Below are 23,525 nucleotides of genomic sequence, written 5' to 3'. Positions count from 1 at the left end.
ACCATAAATTTCACACCCGAGCTTCAACTCTCGCAGCCCGGTACCAAACGACTCCGGGGTTTTGGGACCACCGGTATAAAACAAGGATGTAGATTCTGGGTTGGAAATCTGAAGCCAACAAGGAAGTACCTTAAACCTGCATTATATCAGAGACCACCAGACTGCGATTGAGACCCAACCCTCTTCATCACAATACAATTCCTTAAAAAACGCTAACCACGAATGTCCAAGTCCATCTTTTAAAAACAGTTTATGACAAAAAGACAAATTAATTTGGCACCGCTTGCATAAACATAAATAACTGTGGCTTTCGTTAGAGAAAGACCCTTTACCTTTTCCTCAACTACCAGAAGACTATAAGTTGAAAAAAGAAAAAAAACTGAAAAAAAACCCCCTATCCCACTCGTTAGTGGGAACACATGATTAGCATCCGTCGAGTTGGCCTGTAGTGTAAAACTCATCATTTGGCATCATCAGTCACTGCGTATCAGCGCCACTAATCTACTTCCCATGGCCGTGTGCGGGGGACGGCAATCGTCCGCGTGTTGACAAAGACCGGAGGGAAGAGGAATGAAGTGAGATGAGCGCCCCTGATTACGATAGGTTCCTACTGGGCTTCAGCAGGTGATTGGGGAGGATGCACTGTAATTAAAAGCTAAATGACGACATTAGTCATATCTGTTCACTGCGTGCATGTGCGTGGGGGAGGATATACTGATTAAATTTGCCCCGTCACCTGCCGCGCTTCACCGGAGTACAGAGGGATGGGGAGAAACAACAAAAACAGTCAGGGGGAATGTCGATCCAAAACAGGCAAGGACACGTAAATGAAGTTAAGAGGGAAAGCAGTTGGCTGGGGGAATAGTTACGAAGGCTTATTGGGTTAGATGAAGAAAGCTTCCAGTGGGACTGGATTTGGCTGGAACCGTTTCACAGTTTTCTTGTGTCTTTTCGCCCTCCTTCTCGCTTTTTCTTTTATGCCAACTTTGTCTTTGCCGTTCCTCTCTCTGATAGCTTTCCCTCTCCCCACGCTTTCCCTAAACTAGAGTGGTGGGGGTGCCGTTGCTTACGTAAGAGATGGAGCAGCTTCTGCTAAGCAGCTTTCTAATGCCCTTGGAAGGCGTTTGCCCGTGGCGGGTCAAGAGCAGGAGAAGCCTTTTTTTTTTCCTGTTTTTTAATGTATTGAATGTCGGACTATTAGACTTTGGGATTATGCAGGAAAAGCAGGAAAAAAAGGGCCTGTAATCAAAAAACCCCACCAACAGAAGCACTCTCAGGCTAAAAAAAAACAAGGGTAAAAATAGATACAGTTCTAACATGAATATATGTTAAGCTCTGTGCTGCAGGCAGTTTTATTAAGAATATGTAGTAAATCTCTAAGAATGTTTGATGAATACCGGCCCATTTTGGAAAGCTCAGGTTTAGCACCCAATGCATACCCAAATATACATTTCTTGCAGTGATTTAAACACAAAGTGGCCACCTAAGGGGCGATGGGGTTAAGCAGAGATTTTGACTTTTATGTTAGCTCTCTTAATGCTGTGGTTACTTTCTTATTTTAGCAATGATAAGAGGTTAAACTCTCGACTCTAAAGGCTAAAGCTGTCAATAATGAAGGCAGAGAGAAGATGACTTTGAGGAAAACCTGTCAAGCACTGACACACCGGGGTAATTTGGGCACAGTGTTTCAGATGTTGCAGCTCAGCCACCGAGAGCTGTCAAAAGTGTGAGGTAATAAGATCAGCAGCAGAAGAGGGAGTGGGCTTTTAGCAAAAATGGCTGGGGAAGATGTATATTTTATGGCAGAGGGTTCTGCACGGTGCACTCCGAGGATGCCAGTTTCCTCAAACAAAATCACATTTCTTCTTATTAAGAGGCTGTCGAACTCTGCGCTGGGACCAGCGTTCCTAATGTGAGATGAGGTTTGTTTGCTTAATGGCGTCCACAACAGATGGAAGTGCTTGAGAGCTAAATGAGAGCGGGCGCAGCTTGGGAAGCTCCTCAAACCAATAAGCAAAACCCAAAAGAAGGCCTGTTGACCAACGTGGGTGTACTGTGGAGTCGTAAACAAAGGATCCATTTATGCCAGCTGGCCTGCGCGCGCTGCTGTGAATGAGAATAAGTCTGCTTCTTGTAAGCTAAATACCTCCGTGCCTGAAGGCGGGGGGAGAGGAGAAGCAACGGATGTGACAGGATGAAACGCAGGAGGAACAGGATGAAAGCCAGGAGCTGGGTTGCAAAGCTGCTTGCAGAGGTGCAGCAATTGTGGGCCAGCCGAATGCACCGATGTGCCTCAGTTTCTAAAACTTGTCTGAAAGTGTGCAGTTGCCTCTTCTGGGAGGTTCAAACTTGAACCACAAAGCAAAATATCTGAAATTAAATTATTATTCCTGCAGCTAATCTCGCCTTTGGGATTCCTCAGTCTTTATCCTTTTGATTGTGGAGTCAGGATACCTGGCTTGGGAACTAGTATGCTATGAGTGAGGACAAAGAATATGCTTCTTTTTTAGACGTCCCATGGCCCAATCAATGTGGAAATGTCTGCAGACGGCAAAGAAACAGTTATGCAAAACATAAGCAGTTTGAGATGAATTAAAGTGTTTCAGAGACTGTATATCCCGGGGCATACAAGCTGTTTTGCATTTTAACCACTCATAAACCTGACAGCAAGTGTAAACACACCGCTTGCGCTTGTGGGAACCAGTTGCTCTGAGTCTATTCATTTCTCTAATCGAGGAAACATTGCCCAAAGAACATCATCTGGCTAACATCGCTCTTTTAATTTATTTATTTTTTGCGCCTCTTAGTTAGGCTGGCCACCGGCTATAAGAAGGTTGAGGTGAGCTCAAACCTCCCGACGGTTAAGAGTGCAGGAGATTAAGCGTAGGTGTTGCTGGATGGCATTTGGAAAGCAAATGTGAGCAGCTTATATTTAGTGATTCGTGTAAATATGCAACGTCTTAATCATCATCACGCAAATATTAGAATAAGGTCTGTGCTTTTGTGATTACAGCCCACCCTCACTTATTTTTCTGTCCATCAAATTTCCCACAAACGCTCTCCTCTGAAGCATCTGACAGCAGCGAACATACAACCGTCGTGGCGGAGGTAGGGGTCCTGTGTTTGTGGAGTGAATAGTTCTCTATGTGACTGGAGCTGTGTTTTATATTTGATTCTGATTATCTTTGTTGGTTGTCGTATCGGTCCTGTGGGGGCTGTTTGTTGGTATGCTGACATGTTTCCGTTAGAGATGAAAGAGATGTGAACGGAGATGGCGGCCTGCTGCCCACGTGTGAAGGCACAAAATCTGGAAATATTGGCATCCAGGTAAACAGACGGAGAGTGATAAATAAACCAGAAGTCCTGCTATACTTATAGGCTTTTTGAAATGCTTTTTATTACCAGAGTTTCGGTGGGAAGACACGGAAGGAACGTGATTAAATGTCTCCCGGGAAATCGCTTCTGTCCAATTTTACCTGCGTTTTCCCGCAAACTCGTGCACGGAAACGGATTAAAAAAAAACTTTTAAGCGTGTGACATATTTCGAGAGCACTACATCTTTTCCGAAGAAGCCAAATTGACAGCCCCACCCCTCGTTTTAGCATAATAGAATGCATGAATAGGCTTTTTAATCATCGCGGAACGTCGTCTCACCCCTCATCTCGTCTCTCGTCGTGCCGCTTGTGTTGGGAGATGTAAAAGCCGTCAGAGTGACAGCCGCTGAGCAGATTTGCGCAGCTGTGGCCAGAAAACTTTTATTGGAATTGCACTGGGTGAGTGTGTGTGTGTGTGTGTGTGTGTGTGTGTGTGTGTGTGTGTGTGTGTGTGTGTGTGTGTGTGTGTGTGTGTGTGTGTGAGAGAGACGGCCAGTAAGTTTGGCAACCACATTATTAACAGAACCGCTTCCACTGGCCTCGAGATTCAGTTTGACTTCAGTCTGTGGGAGGAAGCGATTGTATTGTTACATGATTTATGAGACTAACAAATGCAAGATGGGTTGGAAGTAAGCGGGCTGGGTATTTTAGAGCAGCACGAGATGAGAAATTGACAATAAAAACTGGACTAAGGACCAAATCTATAGGCTAATCAATGTGGTAGGAGGAACCGGTCGATAACGGCGAGGAGGACTCTCGCTTCTGACCCCCGACAATAACACTGTGGTGTTTTTCCTTTTTCTTAAAAGGCCTTTGTGGAGATTTTGTGAGCCTCTAACATCAGATCCCCACTGAACCAATCCGAACTAAAGCAGAACACCGTAACCTTATGGAGGCAGGCTTGGACTGCTCAGCATTAATTTTGATTTAGGCGTGTCTAATAAGCTGAAAAGCCATCAATGCTGGTTTGATCACCAGAAAAGCTTATTATTGTCAAGTGCTGCAAATGACCCGTCTTTTAAAATCAACTCTCTTAATATGTTAGAGTACTAAGTATATAGAAGTATATTTGTTAGCAGCAGACAACATATAAGCATGAGCAGCTTCACAAAAACTCACAAAAATATAAAACAAGGGACATTAGAACTCTATTAAGATGCAAGTTACCAATATATTTATTATCCATCTATTTTGCTGGTGGACAGTATAAAGGATGGGTGTAGCACTGTGATGTCATCCATTGGTTTGGGAGTGAAAAGTGTCCTCATATGGATGAAAGGGTGGAAAAGTAATTTATCAGCCAGTTTGGTTAAAAAGCTGCATTTATAAACTGCATGAATGCAAAGCTAAGGCTAGGTCCACACGAACACAGGTGTTTTTGTATAAACAGAGATTTTCCGTTTTAGCTTTTTTTTTTTAAATTTAAAAATGTGCACTTTTGAAAAAATATCTCCGTCCACATGTAAAGGCTAAAAATGAAATGTTGGCCAATCAGAAGTCTAGAAGCCTGGGATGGAAAGAGTAAACAGGGTTTTGTACCCTCACAAAACCTTAAGTAGTTCTGGAAAGTGTTTGTTTTTCTGGAAAGACAGATAATTTTGTGTTACTTTTCAAGTGCCTTCATGATTTCAAACGTTATTAACTGAAGACAGTATTTTAGTTTGGAATGAACAAAATGCACACAGCATACATAAATTGAATTTTCAAAAAAAGTCAATTTTGTTAGAAACCGACGTCGGGATTTGGGTTGTGAGAGCTTCTGTGTTGAATGTTGAAGCCACGTCCGAAGTTCACTCTGACGCCTCTGTCTTTCTAAATGGAGGGACAGTGACGCGTAAGTGTGTAAAAACTGCTGATTAACCGCCATTGCAGAAATTTAACCCCTGTAAACAATAACATCGCGTGTAGCATGACATAAAAAAAACGGCGTGAGTAATTCTCCGTTTTCCTCGTCCATACCTAAACGCAAAAAGTTTTCGAAAATCTCCACCCTGCAAGGAGTCTTTAAAAATCTCCGTGACCCAAAACGCCGTTTACGTGTGGACGGAGCCAGCCTCAAGTGGCCATTAAAGGAACTGCAGTTTTTGCTACTTCTTTGTTCTTTGCGTGCAAGCACAAGTCGTGCTCTGTTGTCACTCCGGCAGGTCATGCATCTCTCAATTTTTGTAACCTTGCTTGTTTGCTACTGTAGCTATTTTTTAAAATAGACAAGCTTGAGGCAAGACTGTGAACGAGTCCACCTGTACAGGCATTTATACGATGCCCATATGGCACCGAACTCCTGGTGGAAGATCTGCAACGGTGATGGGAAAGATTTGAAAACGGACCATGATGTCACATTGGTGCAAAAGCAACAAATGTGTTGAGCATAAATGGACCACAACCCTGGCAATTTATGTAAAAAAAGTGATCACACACACATACACATGGGAGATGAAAGAGAGAGAGAGAGCAGGAAACATTGGGAATAAAAATGGTTAAAAAGGGATCATGGCACCTCATCCCCCCGCTGCTGTTGAGCGTTGACTGAATGAGGACGCGGCCCTCGGCCCCTGGGCTGGATTTTCGTGCCCTATCCGCCCCCGCATCTCCTCAAATCCATCCTCCATCAGGTTCTGGATAGAAACTGAGTCAACTGCTGAGGGACCTGGGAGAATTGGGTTTCGCCAACCTGGCATAGTACATGTGTGTCAGTGTGTGCCAGCGGAGAAACGAGGCGCGTGTGAAAGGGGAGGCGGGATTATGCATAAATTACAAATCAAAGCAAAAGAAAAGAGAAATGGAAAAAATGTCTTCGTCCTACAAAATCCTGTGTGTGGAAATCATGTATGGTTTTCACACGTGAAAGACGTCCTCGCCACAACATCGTATCAACTAGGAAAAATCATGATCAGGCTCCAGTTTTATCCAAGGTGTTCTCACATGGTGTGGGTGAAGTTGAGGTGTGGGGGGTTTGGTTGAGGAGGAGGATGAGCAGCGTAAGTGAGTCATAGTATTAACTCCCAGGCCTTCTGCTTAATCACTTCGGCTCATGCTGCATCACAGCGAGCTGAATCACCAGACAGACACGTGGCCACGGGTACCGGAGCCAAAACGTCTCTGCAACACTTTGCTTCTTTTATCTTGTAATTCTCCGTCACGTCCAGTCATCTCAGAGATGCTTGTAATACTGGAAACTTGTGTAATTCATGTAAGGTTACTCAGCTCGCCGTAGGGTTAATTATACTGTATATTCAATGTAGGTTTTTCTCCCAATACTGTGCTGTGTACTTTGCTACAACAGTGTAATGAATTTGTCTGCGGTTGAGCACATATAATACAGAATTTGGGAGAAAAAGTGCTCCGATGAATTCAATAATCACAGAAGACTGTGAGCTAAATAACAGCTGATGTTTAAAACATACAAATTTCCTAAAGGCAAGGAGTCTTCATTCCATGTTTGGAAGAGGCTTGCTTCTAAATTAGCAGTCACGTATCGCAGCTGTGAGCCGTGTCTATGGTTCACTACAAACTGTGACATGGTCAAATGCCGTCTTTGCAAATAAATCAAATCAAGTTAAACAAATGTAGTGTAAATCAAGTAAATGCTGTAGTGCCATTTTTAGAGCATTTCAACTTGCTGTACATCACTACAACCTTTATATCTCAAATTGTATTAATGTGTATATAATAAGTCCATTGTAAATAAACAACTTAAAAAGACAATAAACCATAAAAATAATAAAAATCTGGGTTTTTTTTTTAGTTGACATGCATCCAACAGTTTTAGCTAACAAGCTAATATGCAACTAGCATGTTTTGCTAACAATTAAATGTTTTTTATCAATACTTGTAGCTAACATTTTTAATTACTGGCCATTTTAATAAATAGTTCCCAATGTTGTATTCATACTGTTAGCTAGTTGTTTTACCTGTCAGAATATTTAGCTAAAGTTTTCACTTTATCTATACTGTAAGACAAAAATACAAACAAACCTTATCAACAGCTTACATGCTACTAGCTAACAATTTTGAACATTAATCCCGCTTTAAGCTTGCTATTTCAGCTATTTCAATCATGTATGCGTTCCTCTTTACACCATATTACTTTCTTTTAGTTAAAATTCATGTGCAAACTTGTTCAGGGCCCCTGAATTCTTTTTGTACTGTGGTCCATTCTGCTGCTCCCTTATTTCCCAAGGGTTCGCCACAGTGGATGGATCCACATATTTGATTTGGCACAGATTTCACACCAGATGCCCTCCCTGACGCATCCATCCCATTTATCCAGGCTCGGGACCGGCACCAGGAGTACACCAGCTTGCAAACCCCTGAGGCTGGGATTGTGCCTTCTCTTTCCCATGCAAGGCGAATGTTTTAACCGTTACACCATGGAGCCACTGAATTCTTAATGTACTATGGGTTTTTAATCGTAGGCCACATTTAATATCCATTTCTCTGGGGTGGTCATTTTAAGTTTTATGATTAGAAATGATAAAATTTAAAACAAATGATAATTCATTATGGAGCCACATGGTAGTTTGCTTCCATAACCCCACTGACAATGAGAACATTAAAAGAGGATCTGGAAGTACCACAGTCACTGAAATATGAACGATACCCAAGTGTCTGAGCAACTCTTATGCATACAGGGGGAGATAACCTAAACACATATGTACCAAGATTTTCAGATGGTTTGTGCTTGGAGCTGTTTTGATCCAAACATTCCTGGCGTGAAATGAGAATTAGCTACCGAAACCCCGTTGATTACCGTTCTCTAAAACAATTCATGGGTCATAAGCCCCCTCATCGGAAACAAATCTCCACAAATCCTTCCAGGAACAATCTGAGGCAGCCCACCTGGATTTGTTAAGCAAACAAAACTCTGATAGGGATCTTTCTGTGAACACTGATGCTAATTTGCAATGCAAATGATCTCGATCAGTGGACACCGCAGGGAGAATGCAGCCGTCCTCTGACAACAACAAAGGGAAAGCCCTTGCATCATGCTGCCTTATCCATAGCTAGATTTGTGCCAGCCTTCACCGATGGAAACCTTATCTCTGCTGGCCTTCTGTCCGCTTAAAGGGACGGGCGCCTCTGCTAGCAGCTCCGGGGTTCCCTCCGGGCACCTTATAGCTGTGTAAGCTATGATGTAAATATGAAAGCACTAATGCTCTGGAAGTCACAAGAATCTGCAGCTGTTAGAAGGTGAAACGTAAAAAGAATAAATCAACGTTAGAAAGAAAGAGAAAGGAGAAAGCAGCCATTTACCTGGAATTCAATTCCATAATTCTCCCTGCAGAAGTCTCGTAGTTTGGGATAGACGTGCTCCTTCAGCGCGTTCCTCTCCGCCTCTGTGTCTAAAAATAGAAAAATGGATAAAATATTAAGAGGTGCACATTAAACCGTTTTTACTCGCAATCTAATGAGCTCCACGCCTGCGAAACGCCAGTGAAAATAATAATTTATTGTTGGGGATTTTTCCAGAAAACCATCACTTATTTCTCAAATGCATCCAAAAAAATTAGCCATTAATAATTACTATAATCTGCTTAATAACAATTCATATTTCTGCAAATCTGCCTCCACGCTGCCACAGTTTAGAATAGGGATACGTATTTAACGTTAATTGAATCTGGCTGTTACTTTTCTTATTCAACAAGTCGTCCTGCGAGCTGAGGGTCATGTATGTTTTTAAATTCCCTCTTTTATTCATCCAGAAGTTCAGAATCCCTAACAAGGAACAATTTTGCAATCACGTTATCTGCTTCTGTTTGATGCCAACCAAGGGTCACCAAGGTCACAAGTTTTGCGACTGTCCTTTACACAGCTGACAAAATGCTTTCACAGACGTAAGGATTCAGCAGCTTTCAAAGTACTCAAAAATCTATATATTAGGTGTCGCTTTAGCAATTTAGCATCTGAGTCTGAAAATTGAAGCTAATCCATTTAAGATCCTTAAACCCGACACGTAACATATTGCGCTATGTGACAAATTTTCGGGATGTTACGTTTTCAGCCATCCAAACGTTGCGAAAAAGGAGGAAACATGAGAACCGTTTGGACTCAATCTGCACGTGTACATGTATTTTACTTTAATTGCTTTGGAAAACACTACCTAACACCTTTCAGGTCATGGTTAGGGTTAGGGCTGGAATACACGGCACGCGTATCATAGGGACGCGGTTACCTTTCGCCTTCCCATGGGACGCCTCGGGACGTGACAAATTGTCGGCATGTTACGCGTCGGGAATGAGAACGCTCTGCTAAATCGCCGCTTTTTCCTACGGCCAGCAGGGGGCGACTGCTCTGCTTACACAAACAAGTCAGTCAATATAAGTCTGACAAAAAAGAGTTTTCATTTGATGTTTGAGCTGAGTAAACATTTTCCTTCATATTTTGAAGTCTTTACTCAAACATGATGTTCATGCTATGTTCACATTTAGAGGAAACAGTAAGTTTTCTCGGGGGCGTGGTCACCTAGTCAACAACAAGCAGCTAATGTACACGGGTTCATCGTATCCTTAAAATCAGCCAGATTCCCTCCTGAGCTTATGTCCATCTTTTATATACAGTCTATGCAACACGCATATGCAGGGCTTAACAAATTTATTAGACCAGCTGTCATAATCTCTCATAAACTAAGAAAAAAACCAAACGTCTTTAAATTGATAAGAAGAATTGTTCTTTAGCATTAAAGACATCATTTAATTTACAGAGCTTGTGCATACTGCTGGATTAATCATTACAGAAACAAAAGATGATTTCAGTTATTTCCAGTACTGTTAATTTCAGGCAGCTGTGGTATAAACCTCACACTGGGACTGATAGTTTCACCTGTCAGCTCAAATTCAGCCAGTGTGTCAATGTGTATGTAACTCTCAAATGTGTACCTCACCTTTCTTTTGTTTTTACACCTATAAAAACATGATTAGCTAGAAGAGCCGGCAGTGTTCACACTCTTGAAGAATGTGGGATTATCCAGAATTACACAGGCAGTGATCATATTGGACAGTCAGTGTCACAGAGCGAGTGCCCAACGGCTTGTTTTTGTGTCCCACTTTCTTTCCTCCTCTCCCCTCTTTTTCACTATCTACCAAATGGTTACTGTAATTCATTTGGACAGTCCCGGCCTCTTTCTCCCTCTCTTTATCTGAAGGGTGTGGACGGATAGTTAAAAACAGAATATGCCCAACAGAGAGGCCCTGTGTGACCGAGTAGCCGGCTCGAACACGCGCGCACATGCGGGCACGCGCGCACACATGGCGGGTAAACAGCCCTTCAGCTGCTAACTGTGTCATATGCAGCACGAGTAGAGGAGCCCACAAATTTAGTCTGACGTATCTATCTCTCATCTATCTTTAGTAAGGCTTCGGGCCGTGACCGTACATGTATCTGCCCACAGCTAACCCAGCAAAATGTCAGCTCGAAAAACCGAACGGCTGTAATCGTATGCAAATTAAATAAATGGCAGTTGCTGCATCAAAGGAGCGCTCATCTCATTCCATCAGCGATACGTTTGACAACAATAAACGTGTAATAGTTTACACTGACACGGATTGGGGGGGTCACAGCAGAGGGAAAACAGCAGAATTTGAGGATTTTGGCCTGTCGTGTGCTCGGGACGACGCAGAAGTCCAATCCAAATCTGCATCTCGCTCGACCTGACAGACTAAACTGTGTTGTTGTTTATTTTTGTGCTGATAACAGTGAGATGCCTTCCTCTCCCCCTCCTCCTCTCTTTCTTTCTTTTTATTTATTTTTTTTGTGGGATGATGATGAGTTATGGCAGCCTGATGTATGTGTGTGTCTGCGCTCCCACGTGCAAAGGGACAAAGACTAGATCCTTCACTCGCCCGCGTTCTCGCTCCGTGTGTGCTTGTGTGTGTCCCTCCCTACAATTTTCCAATCTGCTCATTTCAATAGCACCGACCAATCTATCTTTCCTTTCACATATGTCCTGTCAACTTGCTTTATTTTCCTTTCTAGCTTCCCTTTCTCCCCTCTCCTCCTCCCTCTCCCTTGTCCTTTTGGGTAACGAATGGGCAGTCAGTTGAACAGAGAAAAGCAGCCAAATGTCCCCGACGCTTTCCCTGCTCTTTTTTTATCATTTGTTTCATCCTGACTTATTTTAAGCATTTAAAAAAAAAGAAGAAAATAACAGGAATATCCATCAGAAGTCCAAAATGATGGCGTCAGATTGCTTGTTTTGTCCAAACAACCGTCAAACGCCCAACTGGCTTGATTGAAAAATGATACAAAAGCCACACTTTGGAAAGCTGCAACGCTCGGTATTAAAATCTCCACATTTCCCTCTATAGTTGGTTATGCTTGACATTGCTTCTGCTGGTCACTCATTCCCCCAGATGGCGATCACTCTACAGCTGCCCTCTCTGAGTCTCATCAACAAGGCTCTGACAAAGCAATCACTCTGCTCTCATCAAGCTTCACTCCAGAGGCACTCGGTATACACAACTGCTTTGGGGATCTTTGATTAAAAGAGAGAGAGCGTTGTCCACAAGACGGGTGTCTCAGCAAACAGTAGAGTGGCGGGACAGAGCGGTCATCCTCACTGTGTGTGTCTGTGTGTGCGTTTCTGATGTGATTTAAGGGTTTAAGGGCCAGGTTTAGTCTGTCGCTCAGATTTCTGCCGGATACCACAGAGGTCAGTGGAATTTAATATATTCAGGAGAAACTCAGACTCACTGCTGCTCTGGAGGATCTACAATGCATCAGTGCTTCCATTCACCTCCACTGTACTGGAGCAGAAAAAGAAAGTCTGACAGACACAGTCCAGACAATTACGGTCCTTTTTTGTCATCTTTGGTTCTGCAGGCTGACCTAATACGCTCATTTCCAGCTCCATTTGTATATATTTTTAAACTACACTAGAGTAGTTTTTAAAAAGTAGTGATATTAAGTATCCTTTGTTTGGAGATGCTGCCAGGTGAAAGCCTCTTCTCTCTAAAGAGAGCATGGCAGCATGGCTTAGCTTTGCAAAGTTGCATCTCAACAAAGCTCAAGACTTGTGGAACAATGTCCTTTAGACAGATGAGACCACAGTGGAAATGTTTAACCCTAATGCACAGGGCTATGTTTGGTGAAAACAAGGTACAGCATATCAGCACAAAGACCTCGTACCAACTGTGAAGCACGGTGGTGGAGGGGTCATGATTTGCGCTTGTTTTACCTCCATGGGCTTTGAGTCGACCATGAATTTGTCTGATTACCAAAGTACTCCAGAGTCTTCTGCCATCTTTGCAGCAGGTAAAGTTTGTCCAAAACTGGGTCATACAGCAGGACAATGACCCAAAGCACAGTTGCAAGCTGCTGCTATGCTCCAATCAAAGTCCTCAAGACGACTGAAATGCTTAACCACAAACTTCAATGGTCTGAAGAACACAGTAAAGAAGAGTGAGCTAGAATTCCCCTGTAATGGTGAAAGAGGCTGATTAAAGTCATACAGAACTCTTAATTCAAACTATTGCCGCTAAAGCACAAGACTTGTGGAACAACGGGCGATCGTGGCTCAAGAGTTGGCAGTTCGTCTTGTAATCGGAAGGTTGCCGGTTTGAGCCCCAGCTCCAACAGTCTCGGTCGTTGTGTCCTTGGGTAAGACACTTCACCCGTTGCCTACTGGTGGCGGTCAGAGGGCCCGTTGGCGCCAGTGTCCGGCAGCCTCGCCTCTGTCAGTGCGCCCCAGGACAGCTGTGGCTACAATGTAGCTTGCCATCACCAGTGTGTGAATGTGTGAGTGAATGGGTGGATGACTGGATGTAGTGTAAAGCGCTTTGGGGTCCATAGGGACTAAGTAAAGCGCTATACAAATACAGGCCATTTAGGGGGTTTTACAAGTAACCGAATCTTATAATGTAAATAAATAATGACATGGCACGAAACAGAACGGTGACCTAACCAGGGCGTACCCAGCACCCCCGTGACCCTGAGGGGTTAAGCGGAAGAAGATGGATGGATCTGTTAAGGATCACGTGTTTTTATTATTATCTTCTAATATGTAAAACCTTAGAATTTTATGGGGTTTACATTTTCACAAAGCAATTCAAAAACGCCCTCTCGGTCATATGCATACATGAACAAGATGGGGATTCATAACAATCATGCACATCTGCACATATCTTCACTTTAATTCTTCTTTAACAAAATAAAGTCTGCGTAGAATATCATCATACCGCATTAAGGTCACTGATTGGGCTGATCAGTATCTGTTCTCTGATGACATCATGAGTTTCTGAAAAGTCAATTTATGACGTTTTTAGTTGGACAGTTTAGTTCGACTGTATGTTGTGAATAATGACCAAAAGTTGGAGTCAGATAAAAACTGAAGAACAGATGTTTTCTAGGATGATACTGTGGATTGTCTATTTGGACGTAATGAAACGAACACAGACGAGAGACACAACAAACTGCGGTTTAGGGTTTACACTTAGACTTCGACTGGATGGTGATGCACTGGGCTAAAACATGAAAGCATTTCTGTGGAAAAGTAAACGCATAGTCAGTGAGCAAATCAATACCGAGTGACCTGGAAGATACTGAAGGCAAATTGTGGCTGTGTAAATCGGCCATCCATAAAGGCCAGATGTTCCTGCATTTCCTGAGCACAAGGAGACCGAATCGGGATGTAGGAAAACCCGCCAGAGGTTACCGCGGCCCCTCCACTCGCGCTTGATGACGCGCATCCAGGGAAAACAGCAAAGTACAGTAATGGATGGTACCTCGGTATTGCATGTAACCGTGACTAGAGGACTCCCCACGGTCTCTCTGCCAGCAACTTAATTTGCATTTGATTTAACATCCACAACAGTGACCGCACGCACAACCGGTCTACCAAACATGAAAATGTTCATTTTGTAACATCTGTGCTTGCAGCTGTTCACTCAAAAGCCACTCGTGTGGGGCAGTTAGGGCTTGACATGTTCGCATTCGTGCCTTAAATGCACAACCTTTTACAGCTATGTTGCAGCGAGCCGCAACGAGCGGAGAATTTCAACATCTCACAGGCTCTCCTCCCTGTAGAAGATGGCAGTAACCATGGACACGGCATGCTACCTTGTAATTCATGGAAGTTTCAGACTAATATCTTGCCTCCTCACTGAGACTCACTCAGCTCTCTGGTTAACCCCTTAAGCCCCAGGGCTGAAAAATACCCAGAAATTCAGCCCCAAAGACTGAAAAGCTGTCGAAATTACCAACACTGGGCTCAGATCAGCCGGCCCAGAGTTCCATTCGCATGTGAATTACAGCGCAAATAAACACCTTTTATACCAATGAGTCACAAATTTCTAATGTTAGTGCACCTGTTTCAGTCTCATCTGAAAAATTACCAAAAAATTTTAGACAACAAAAATGAAGCACAACAAATGCTCCAAACATTTTAGTCACAGTAATTTCAAGTGGAAACCCTCTGTGACCCTCTAAAAATAGAGCCAGGTTGCATTATTATGCATTTTATCCATGGCGGATGGGGTAAGGTTTCCTGAGTTATCGTGGCGCTCCACATGTTAGTAGGTGGAGATGACTTCCTGGATGTTTTTTCTTGTTTCGTAACATCAGCAGATGTGGAGGATGTCGACGCTCCTTTTATATAATGTGCAATCAGACGCCTATTGGGCTCGTATTACATTTGCTTTGGATTTTTAAAGTACTGTTTATTCAGACTCATTTATTCTGGCTTACAGTGTTTACATCTACTTTATACCAACATTTTCTAATCTTAGCATTCATTTGAATCCTGAAAGTATCCGTTTTAGGCGACTTGCATGCAGTATGACCTTTGTGAAGACAACTGCAGTATATTTACTGAGTGCTTGAAGGAACTATAGAGGAAGACCAACAGCTAGGTTTGCTATTCTATGCAGAGTGTAAGCTTTGTATGTGCAGCTGGACCATGACCTCATGGACTGACGATGGTCACAGGATCGCCAGCAGCTTCCCAATCAAGGTGATGTTTTTCTATCAGTTCCATTAAAGCTATATTAAAATAATTATAAGAGTCATATTAAAAGCAATCTACCTCGTGTCAGTATCTCTGCATAAAACTCCAAATAAAACCAGAGAAATCAGAGAAAGAGTGTCTCCATATCTTCATTTGACTTTCAGTTAGAACTTAATGTAACCGTGTGCGTGCAGAGACACTGGTTTATCTCCTCTCATCAACTGTTTTTCTACCAGGTGTTTGTATTTGTTGGTGAAAGACTCGGCTGTGTCTGAGGAGAGAGGGGTCAAGCATCTCTGTGTTGAGTCATCTTAAGCTGCAGGCTCCACTCCTGGTGACCGAACAGGTCAGCAGAACTATAGGCTTACAGAAAAAAACAAGTATAAAGGAGCAAAAAGGCAAATATTATGTCTATATGATATCCCGCCATTGATCATTACTAATTTTGGCACGCTAAATTGTTCAACCGTGTCTGTGAATGAGGCTCATCATCATGGAACAAATTAAACTCCCAGGTGTGCGCCTCCTCTTGCTCCTGCTGTGTGGAGAGTCTGCTTTATGGAGGGTGCGCAGTGCCAATTAAACCCTCCCCGGACCTGCCCCAGTGTGTCAGTTATTGGCAGTCTAACACGGGATGATAGGACAACGTAACTACGGAAACGATCCAGTTCAGAGTCATGGTGGTTGGGCCGTGGGAGGGGGTTACACCCTGGACAGGTCGCCAATCTGTTACAGGACTAACAGAGAGACAGACGCTCATATTCACACCTGCTGTACATTTAGACTCACCAATTAAAATAACCCATAAACGATTTATTACTGTAAATGAACTTAAGGTAAAGTAGATGCTAAATAAGTGTTGGAGCTGCAGGCTTTTCTCCACGTTTCCATTTCTGCTTTGTAGTTTATGTATGTGACTCCAGCCCCCTTTGCATGCATGGATGCTACTGTGACAGCTATCCTGAGGATGAACGCTGGCTGCAGGTGATTAATCATTTCAGGATCGTCTGTCATGTTGCTGAACTTTAACACTGCTGTCAGCCACATAAACCTGGAAACCAAGCACACTATATAGACAAAAGGTACTGTGTTACCTACACTTTACACCAAAGGGAGGTCATGGAAACCTGCGCCATGCTCCGCTGACATCCCGAAATATGTACAAAAGCGGCCGTGATACAGCTTCAACTCCTGGATCGAACCACGAAATTCTCCCTGCTGCTGCCTTCTCCTGATTACTGGATGAACCCAGAATCTCAGTTTTTTCCTTTGCTTGCTTAGAAACATCAGGACCTGCTCATCATCACTTGATGTCGACTCTGTTTTTGGCCCCTGCATGTTTTTTCAGGAGGAATTTTTTGCAAAATCATAAAATTCGAAATTGAAAAATGTAGAATTTTTTTTCACAATGTATTTGATGCCTTGAATTCAAATGTTACAGAACTGAGTCTTTACACACGGCAGCATGGAACTGTCCAAAGTCTGATCAGCCACCTCATTCAAGTCGCAGCAGTATTTAAGGTTGACTGTGAGGTTGATGAGGTAGTGGGACGTGATCCATCCTGATTTTGCGAGTCGAGTCGGACTTCAATCAAAAAAAAAAAAAAAAGTGTAACAAAGCACCAACATTTACGGTTTTCAACTGTATTCACAAATACAAATTACTGTAAAAGATGTTCCCGTCTTTTAAAGTGTCTTTTTTCCTTTCCTCCTTTTACTTTGATCAGTTTGGAAAGTTGCCTTTCTCTACTTAGTCCATCAGTAAGTTTAAATAACTGGAAGTCAATCTGACTCAGAAACCATTAGCAAATTTAAAATGTCTCTCAAGACGCACAAAAAAAACATTTACTGGGGCGTGCTAGTTTCAATATGAGATTGAAAAGCGCCCCGTCTCTGTCTCTGAAGTGCAGTTTATGTGCGCATTCACACATAAAGACAACGATTGGCTTATTTAATATAAACCGATTACAAGTCGCATCTGTTTTCCAGGAATTATGGGAGCACGTTGCTTCCTTTCATCGCTGTCACTCCTGACAAAATATTTTACAGTGCGTTCCATGAAATGGCTCCAACACCCAGGGAGTTAGACGGGTATGACAGGGCAGCTGCAGAATTTGTCAGAACAACGTTCCCGGAGGGAGGTTGCCGAACTGCTCCGCAGCACTCTGGAAAATTCAGAGAAGAGGTCACTGAAAGCTGCTGCCAAACTAGTCGGTGTGAGCTTCCTTTCTACCCTCAGGAGGAAAGCAGACGCCACAAGAGGGTAAAAACCGCCTCGGCGGCACGTGTCATAAACTCGCCGCATAATGGGGTTGGGCTCGTCCCGAAACTCCGGCACTTGCCGGGCCCAGGAGGAGCAGTTCACTGAACAAAAGCCACGCTCTCCGCCTGCCATCTCCCTGCAGCTCCTGCCTGCCGATCCCTCCCTCCCACTCTCTCTCTTTTGTTTTCTTTCACCAGACACAATCCCAAAAAATTAGGAGAGAATTAGGGATGAATTTTTTTAAAGGAAATCTGCGCTCAGAAGCCACAAAACAAGCTGAAAAGAAAGTTAAATAGAGCCAGCTGGAACACTGGGAATAATTGCAAGGTGAAATGTAATATAATTAGTGGTCTCTGTGGTGACATGCTGTAGCCTTGATGGAGGGATTTCTTTGCTGTACACTGTGGCAAGGACGCGAATGCCTCTATAGAGTCTGTATCGCCGCACTGGCGAGTAAACTTTCTGCAGTGATCTTGTGCTCTTTTTTTAAATTACTGCTCAAATTGAGTGTCGTGCCCCTTTTTAGGCGATGTAAACAAACACAGCAGAGGTCCGCGAGGGCGAACGCACCGGAGACCGTGCTCTGCGGTCATCTGTGGCTTTCTGATTAAGGTGCATCAGGGTCATTGTATTCAGCAGAGCCTACACCGTAACACACGTTGCAAGCGTGTGTGTCTGTGTATATATATAAGTCAAAGCAGAGATCCCCGGATCATCAGGCGCAATAAAACCAAGCAGTTACACTTTTACGACAGCGAGGTGATCACTTCCAACAGCGCTGTTCCCCTTTCTAGTGTCTGACGTTACAAATAGTAAATCTATTGGGTTATATGCAGCATATATTTCGCCAACTGTTACCAAGGGAAAGATTGAGTGAGTCCACCTGACCATCAACTCCTGCATGTGGAAGCAGAGCTCATCTTCCCATATCTGAATGCAGCTCAGACAAAGGGCTGCAAACTTGACCTTTGTCTGAGTTTCCAGCCTCAATCCCGACTTGCTTTTTCACTACATGATGAGTTGTGGAAAAATGACGTAAAAGTGTGATGTCGATGTGCAATAATGCACAACAGCTGTCTGAATGCACGTACAGTTGTGTGAAGTGCAGTAAATAAATGCATGGATAGCCCCCTCTAGTGAACATGCAGAAAGAAGCTCTGCAGTCAGGCTGTGGGCTGACCTGGGTGACATCCACTAATAACAGCCTTTCTTTTATGCTTTCCTTGCATGCAGCGCCTGCAGACATAAACAAGAAAGTTTAAAAGTATGGGAAAGTACCTGAGAACAGTGCGAGCGTGTTATGTAAGTGATAATGTGGCTAATTGCCTGACCTCTGACCAAAGAAACCAAAAGAAACGCACAGAACTGCTGTTTTATTTGACCGAGGTGAGGCTGAGGGAGAATCGGCTGTGCCTCTGCACCTCTACGGCTTCATTAGTAGAAGCTGGATACCAGGCATCTCAAAACAGCAGCTCATAATTAGCTGTCTTCGTGCCTCGGGCTGAGATGCGGGTCTTTCCATTAGTGCGATCGGTGTGAAAAGAACTCCTCGGAACGTCCCCCTCGTCCTTATTTTCAATCCACGTGTAGACTGGAGCGTTAAATTCGTGCTGAGGCGGTACGGTTTAAACATCTGACTCAGCTACAGGTGGCTAAACAATGCCAGACTTTTCAGCGGTGAGAGGCCATTACAGTGCAATAATCCAGGGTCAGCTCATTCAGGTTTTTCTGGGGTCCAGAGCAATTTTGCTCAGTGAGGGAAGGCAAATGACAGTGACGTATCGACAAAGGCAAACTCTCTTTTTAAATCCTTGGCGTGCCCTGCTTCTCTCCTCCTCCTCCACTCTCCCTCCATCCCTTTCTCTCGTAGCCTCTCTACTTCCCTTGCCTTGTTTACTCCAGTTTTGCAGAGCCTATTTTTACCCCCTTACCCAAAGGGCATATTCAAATACAGAGCTGCAACTGGGTGTCTCCCTCACGACCCGACTGTCTTGCACTCTGCTAGGTTGAAAGCAGTCTGCTCTATATTGCATCAGTGACATACACAATTTCACTTGAGTCAAAGTTGTCACATGGTCTAATGTAACCTCATCTGAGACGTCGCCAGCCGCTAAAGTAAGCCGGTCTTTAAATGTCGCAGCTTGTGGCTCAATCTGAGAGTCCTGACCCGTCTTTCCAAAGGAGACCTGAATCAATAGTGGATCACAGGACCCCGAGCTTCAAAGTGGCGGAGCTGCACGAGCCTCTTGCTGCACTTTTGAGACGCTGTCTTGAAATGAGCGTGGCTGATTTCACCCAGAAATTCTTTTTAAGGCAGAGTACGGCTCCAGACATGAAGAATATGGTGAAATACTCGAGAGCATTGTGTCACTGTGAGGGTGCACGGGCTTCAAAAGAGGGAGAGGTAGAGGAGGAGGAGGAAGGAGTGGTGGGTAGGAAGGCAGAGAGGGGGGGGGGTGTCACGCTGACACTCTTACCGTCGGGGTTGGCACAGATGAAGACCCGGACGCTGCGGCCGGTGGGGACGTGGTGCGGCGGCAGGGCGTTGATGTTGCCGCTGATGGCCGCCCTGCGCAGCGCAGACTCCCGCGGGCAGGGCTGCCTGCTCCCCACTCCCGACGGCCACATAGGAGGCGACTTCCAGCGTGGCTGTACACACGCACAGAAAGGAGGGAGGGAGGAGGGCATGTTAGCACGGCCAGGGACCCACAGGCAGGCACATGGAAAACACATGCATGTTTGCGCGCAGATTCACCTGATCCATCCACACACACGCACGCATGCAGGGAGCGTTAATTATGGCAAAGGCATGGAGCTGTGTCTAATAGCTGTTTGCTATTATTTTATTATTATAATTTGCTACTAAGTTTGACCACCTTTACAGGCACTGGTATGGCATGAACCCTAATTAGTCTTAAGGTGGTTAAGCTTACTTAAAATACTCTAAAATCTATTTATAAAACATGATCTAGTAGTCTACCTTGTCATAGTCATAACGTCCATGCTTCACACACACCAATCAAGTTAGGATGGATCTGTCAAATCTTCTCCAAACACAGGTATGAGACTGAATATGTTTGTTATTGCATTCGTGTAGTAGGGGTATAATAATAGGATATTACGCACAGACTACTACCGTCATGGTGCATGCGTAATTTGTATACATGTCCTTGGACGCATTCATGAATTTTCATGCCACTGTGGGACAAACAGACAAACAAGAACGAGACGATACAAAACTCGTATGGACGAACAAGGCAAGCATCAGTCGTGTTCCCACCCCAGAGACGATGCTTGTGAAAGGCGAATAACCGCTAACAATGGTTATTCCGCCGGGAGCAGATGTGAAGTCGCCGGTTTTCCGGAGTTGGTCTATCCTGAAATCTTTGTTTCAAAGACGGAAAACCTCAAAAAGAAAAAAATAGACAACAAAAAGGCGGGAGGGGGAAAAAAGTTGGGTAGTCCACTACTGATCACTACATCAAATCCTCTTAAGAATCAGACAACTACAACCACTTAGGGGCACCGCATCCACAGAGAGTACTTGACTACTAGTGATGCTGGAGACAGGCACAACAACAGGATACTTCTTGTTGCTCACATTCATTCGCTTCATTTCGTGGCTTCCGAAAATATCCAAGCGTCGAGGGCGGTAAAGGCAAGATAAAAACGCCCATCAGAGTTGCCGTGACTGAGAGACGACGTGGGGAGACGGTAAAACGGACGCCGTGTGCCGGAGTGCTCCCTTTGGCATCCTGCTGTCTCTGCGAGCCGACCGAGCTCTGAGAGGCACAGGGAGCGCGAAGCCGGACAAAATAAGAGCGCGGCTACCGGTGGATATTTTCAAAATAAAGCTACAGCTTTTGATCATGTCGCTTTTCAAGGGTCTACCAAGAAGTTTAGACTTCGTTAAACCTAGGGATATAATTATTTCCCATATCGTATGTTTGTTAAGCAAAGAGATATGCACAGCCTTCAGCTCAGTACTCACCTAACCTTCGTTCAGTGAAGTTGCGCTTTTATGTTGAAAGTGACAACTTCAATTCCGGTAGTGCCCCAGCTTTTAACGTCTGACTTGACGGCGGTGACAGACGAGAGAAGCTCTGCTGGATGCTCTTTTTCCACTGTCTCCCTCCACTCCAGTGGACGGACTGGTGCTCCCTCAGTCTCTATTAAGATTGCAGTGGACCGCGAAGTCAGCAGTGTGCTGCCGTAAATGACGTTACAACTCTTTAAAACAGTCACGACGCAAATAAAGTAACGAGCAGCGACGTTACATTTACCCAGAAGCCCTTAGTGGTAGTCTTTTATTTATTTTTTTTAACCCAGTAGACGTCAAGTAAAGTTTAAGTGCCTATTTAAATTAATTCTATTGTAACATCTCGTCATTGTATTTTGACTTTTTTTTCCACCATATCTTATAACTTAGCCCAACTTTATGGCCTTAAATGAACCTTTTAATTAAATGCTATATTACTTTTTTTTTTTTTTTTTTTTGGAGTAACAGGTACCTGAAAGCCCCCTTTTCCCAAACATGGGGCAGGCAGCAGCCAGAGGAGAAGGAGAAAGAGGAGGAGTGGTTTGAATTAATTGCTTTATCGATAAATGTACCTCTGCTCTGCAGCCTCTGGTTATTCGTGCTGGAAGTTTAAGTGCATTGGATTTGTACTAAACGGAATTGATTACTGTGCTGTTCTTGTGAGGTGGGTGGATTGGGGGGTGGGGGGGAGACGCTGAACCATATATTTTTCTCTCCCTTCTCAGTCTCGGTGTTGAAGCATTTCTCTGAACCTATATGATGAACAGTATGTCTGTTGCTCTGAGCTGCACAAATGCTTTTGAATTATGGACCCACACAAGAAGAAAAAAGGCATGCGGATGTATAATATCCATGGCTACATTTTTATATAGGAGTTTAAGCATATTACTAACCTTTAAGATGTCTACATGGATCCATATCATAAGTAATGGAAACAAAGAAAAGATTAAATCTTTTAGCAGCCAGTTATACAGACAAATTCACAATGAGATTAAAAAACAAAACAGCTCCTTTACCTTATGCTTGGCTGATTCCTAAGCCTAGGCAGAGCAAGTTACAATGAATGCAAACACCAAATTAAATACATTATCCTCATACATTAAATAATCAGCTTCTATGTGACTTACTTACAGCTGCAGGTCTCGAGGATGATTCAGGCTCTGACGGCTCGTGCCGACCCATTTAAGGCAGCCTGCAGGGCATCCAGCTCACACCAGAACAAAACAGACTCCGGAAAAGCACAAGTGGAGCACCGGAGACCGGAGCCTTGTTCCCAACAGCGGTGTGACCTTTCTTTACTTGGTTGTTCCGCTTCCTCTTATCAGTCAGTTAATCATGAGCACCACAGTCTTTCCAAAAGACTTCACACAGCTGGTTGGGCGAAATGTGATGTGGCAGGCCAAAAAAAGGGTTTCTGCACATGCACAGAAGTTAAGTGCCACTTGGAAGCAGCTCTAAGAGTGAAAAACAACAGCATAATGTGCGGTATGTTCCAGGGCTGCTGTCCAGCTCTGTCTCCTTAAATCATTTAGTATCGCTCCCTGGTTTGGTGCCCCTGAGAGTGAGCAAACACCTTTGGGTGTGTTTGAGCATGTTAGTGCATTCATGCGCAGACACAGTAACAGTAAGTCGCTGGGTTTGTAGCCAAGTGCTTCTCCTCGTGTTCCCGCTCCTCAAACCTTGGACCACTCTGAGCGAATGTGAGTCACCGTTGTGACGAGATGCGATGTGTCACCTGGGAGACACACGCAGGTGAACAAGACAGACACTAGCTGTTCACTTGGCGCAGGTCCACACGCACACCAGCTTTTAAAATGGCTGGTGATGGATGGTTGTTTCTTTAAAAACAGCTGGAAAGAAGCAAGGGGAGTGGGAGTCAGGGAGGCAGTTGGGAATGTCTATTTCTGTATG

General features: G+C 43.9%; 1 protein-coding gene across 4 annotated transcripts in view; it reads right to left on the bottom strand.

The window, feature by feature from the left end:
• Positions 1–22,221, bottom strand: part of nwd2 (NACHT and WD repeat domain containing 2) — a 57,949-nt gene extending 35,728 nt beyond the window's left edge. Inside the window, exons 1-3 of one of the 4 annotated variants that reach the window (XM_086281284.1) lie at positions 21,567–22,221; positions 20,053–20,224; positions 8,628–8,716 (exon numbers count right to left, since the gene is read on the bottom strand). In XM_086281284.1, the coding sequence (XP_086137410.1) occupies positions 8,628–8,716; positions 20,053–20,203 (240 nt within the window). In that variant the 5' untranslated portion in view covers positions 20,204–20,224; positions 21,567–22,221. The other 3 variants (XM_086281276.1, XM_086281270.1, XM_086281263.1) reach the window with 3 other exon arrangements.
• Between the last annotated feature and the right edge of the window lie 1,304 nt (positions 22,222–23,525).

Source organism: Aulonocara sp. 'chitande type north' Nkhata Bay, linkage group LG3, assembly GCF_057382095.1.
Source record: "Aulonocara sp. 'chitande type north' Nkhata Bay isolate Kocher_YH1m ecotype deep benthic linkage group LG3, A_spYH_male_GT1.1, whole genome shotgun sequence".
NCBI classification, from domain to species: Eukaryota; Metazoa; Chordata; class Actinopteri; order Cichliformes; family Cichlidae; genus Aulonocara; species Aulonocara sp. 'chitande type north' Nkhata Bay.
The sequence above is the reverse complement of the archived record's forward strand: the minus strand, read 5'-3'. Positions and strand labels throughout refer to the sequence as shown.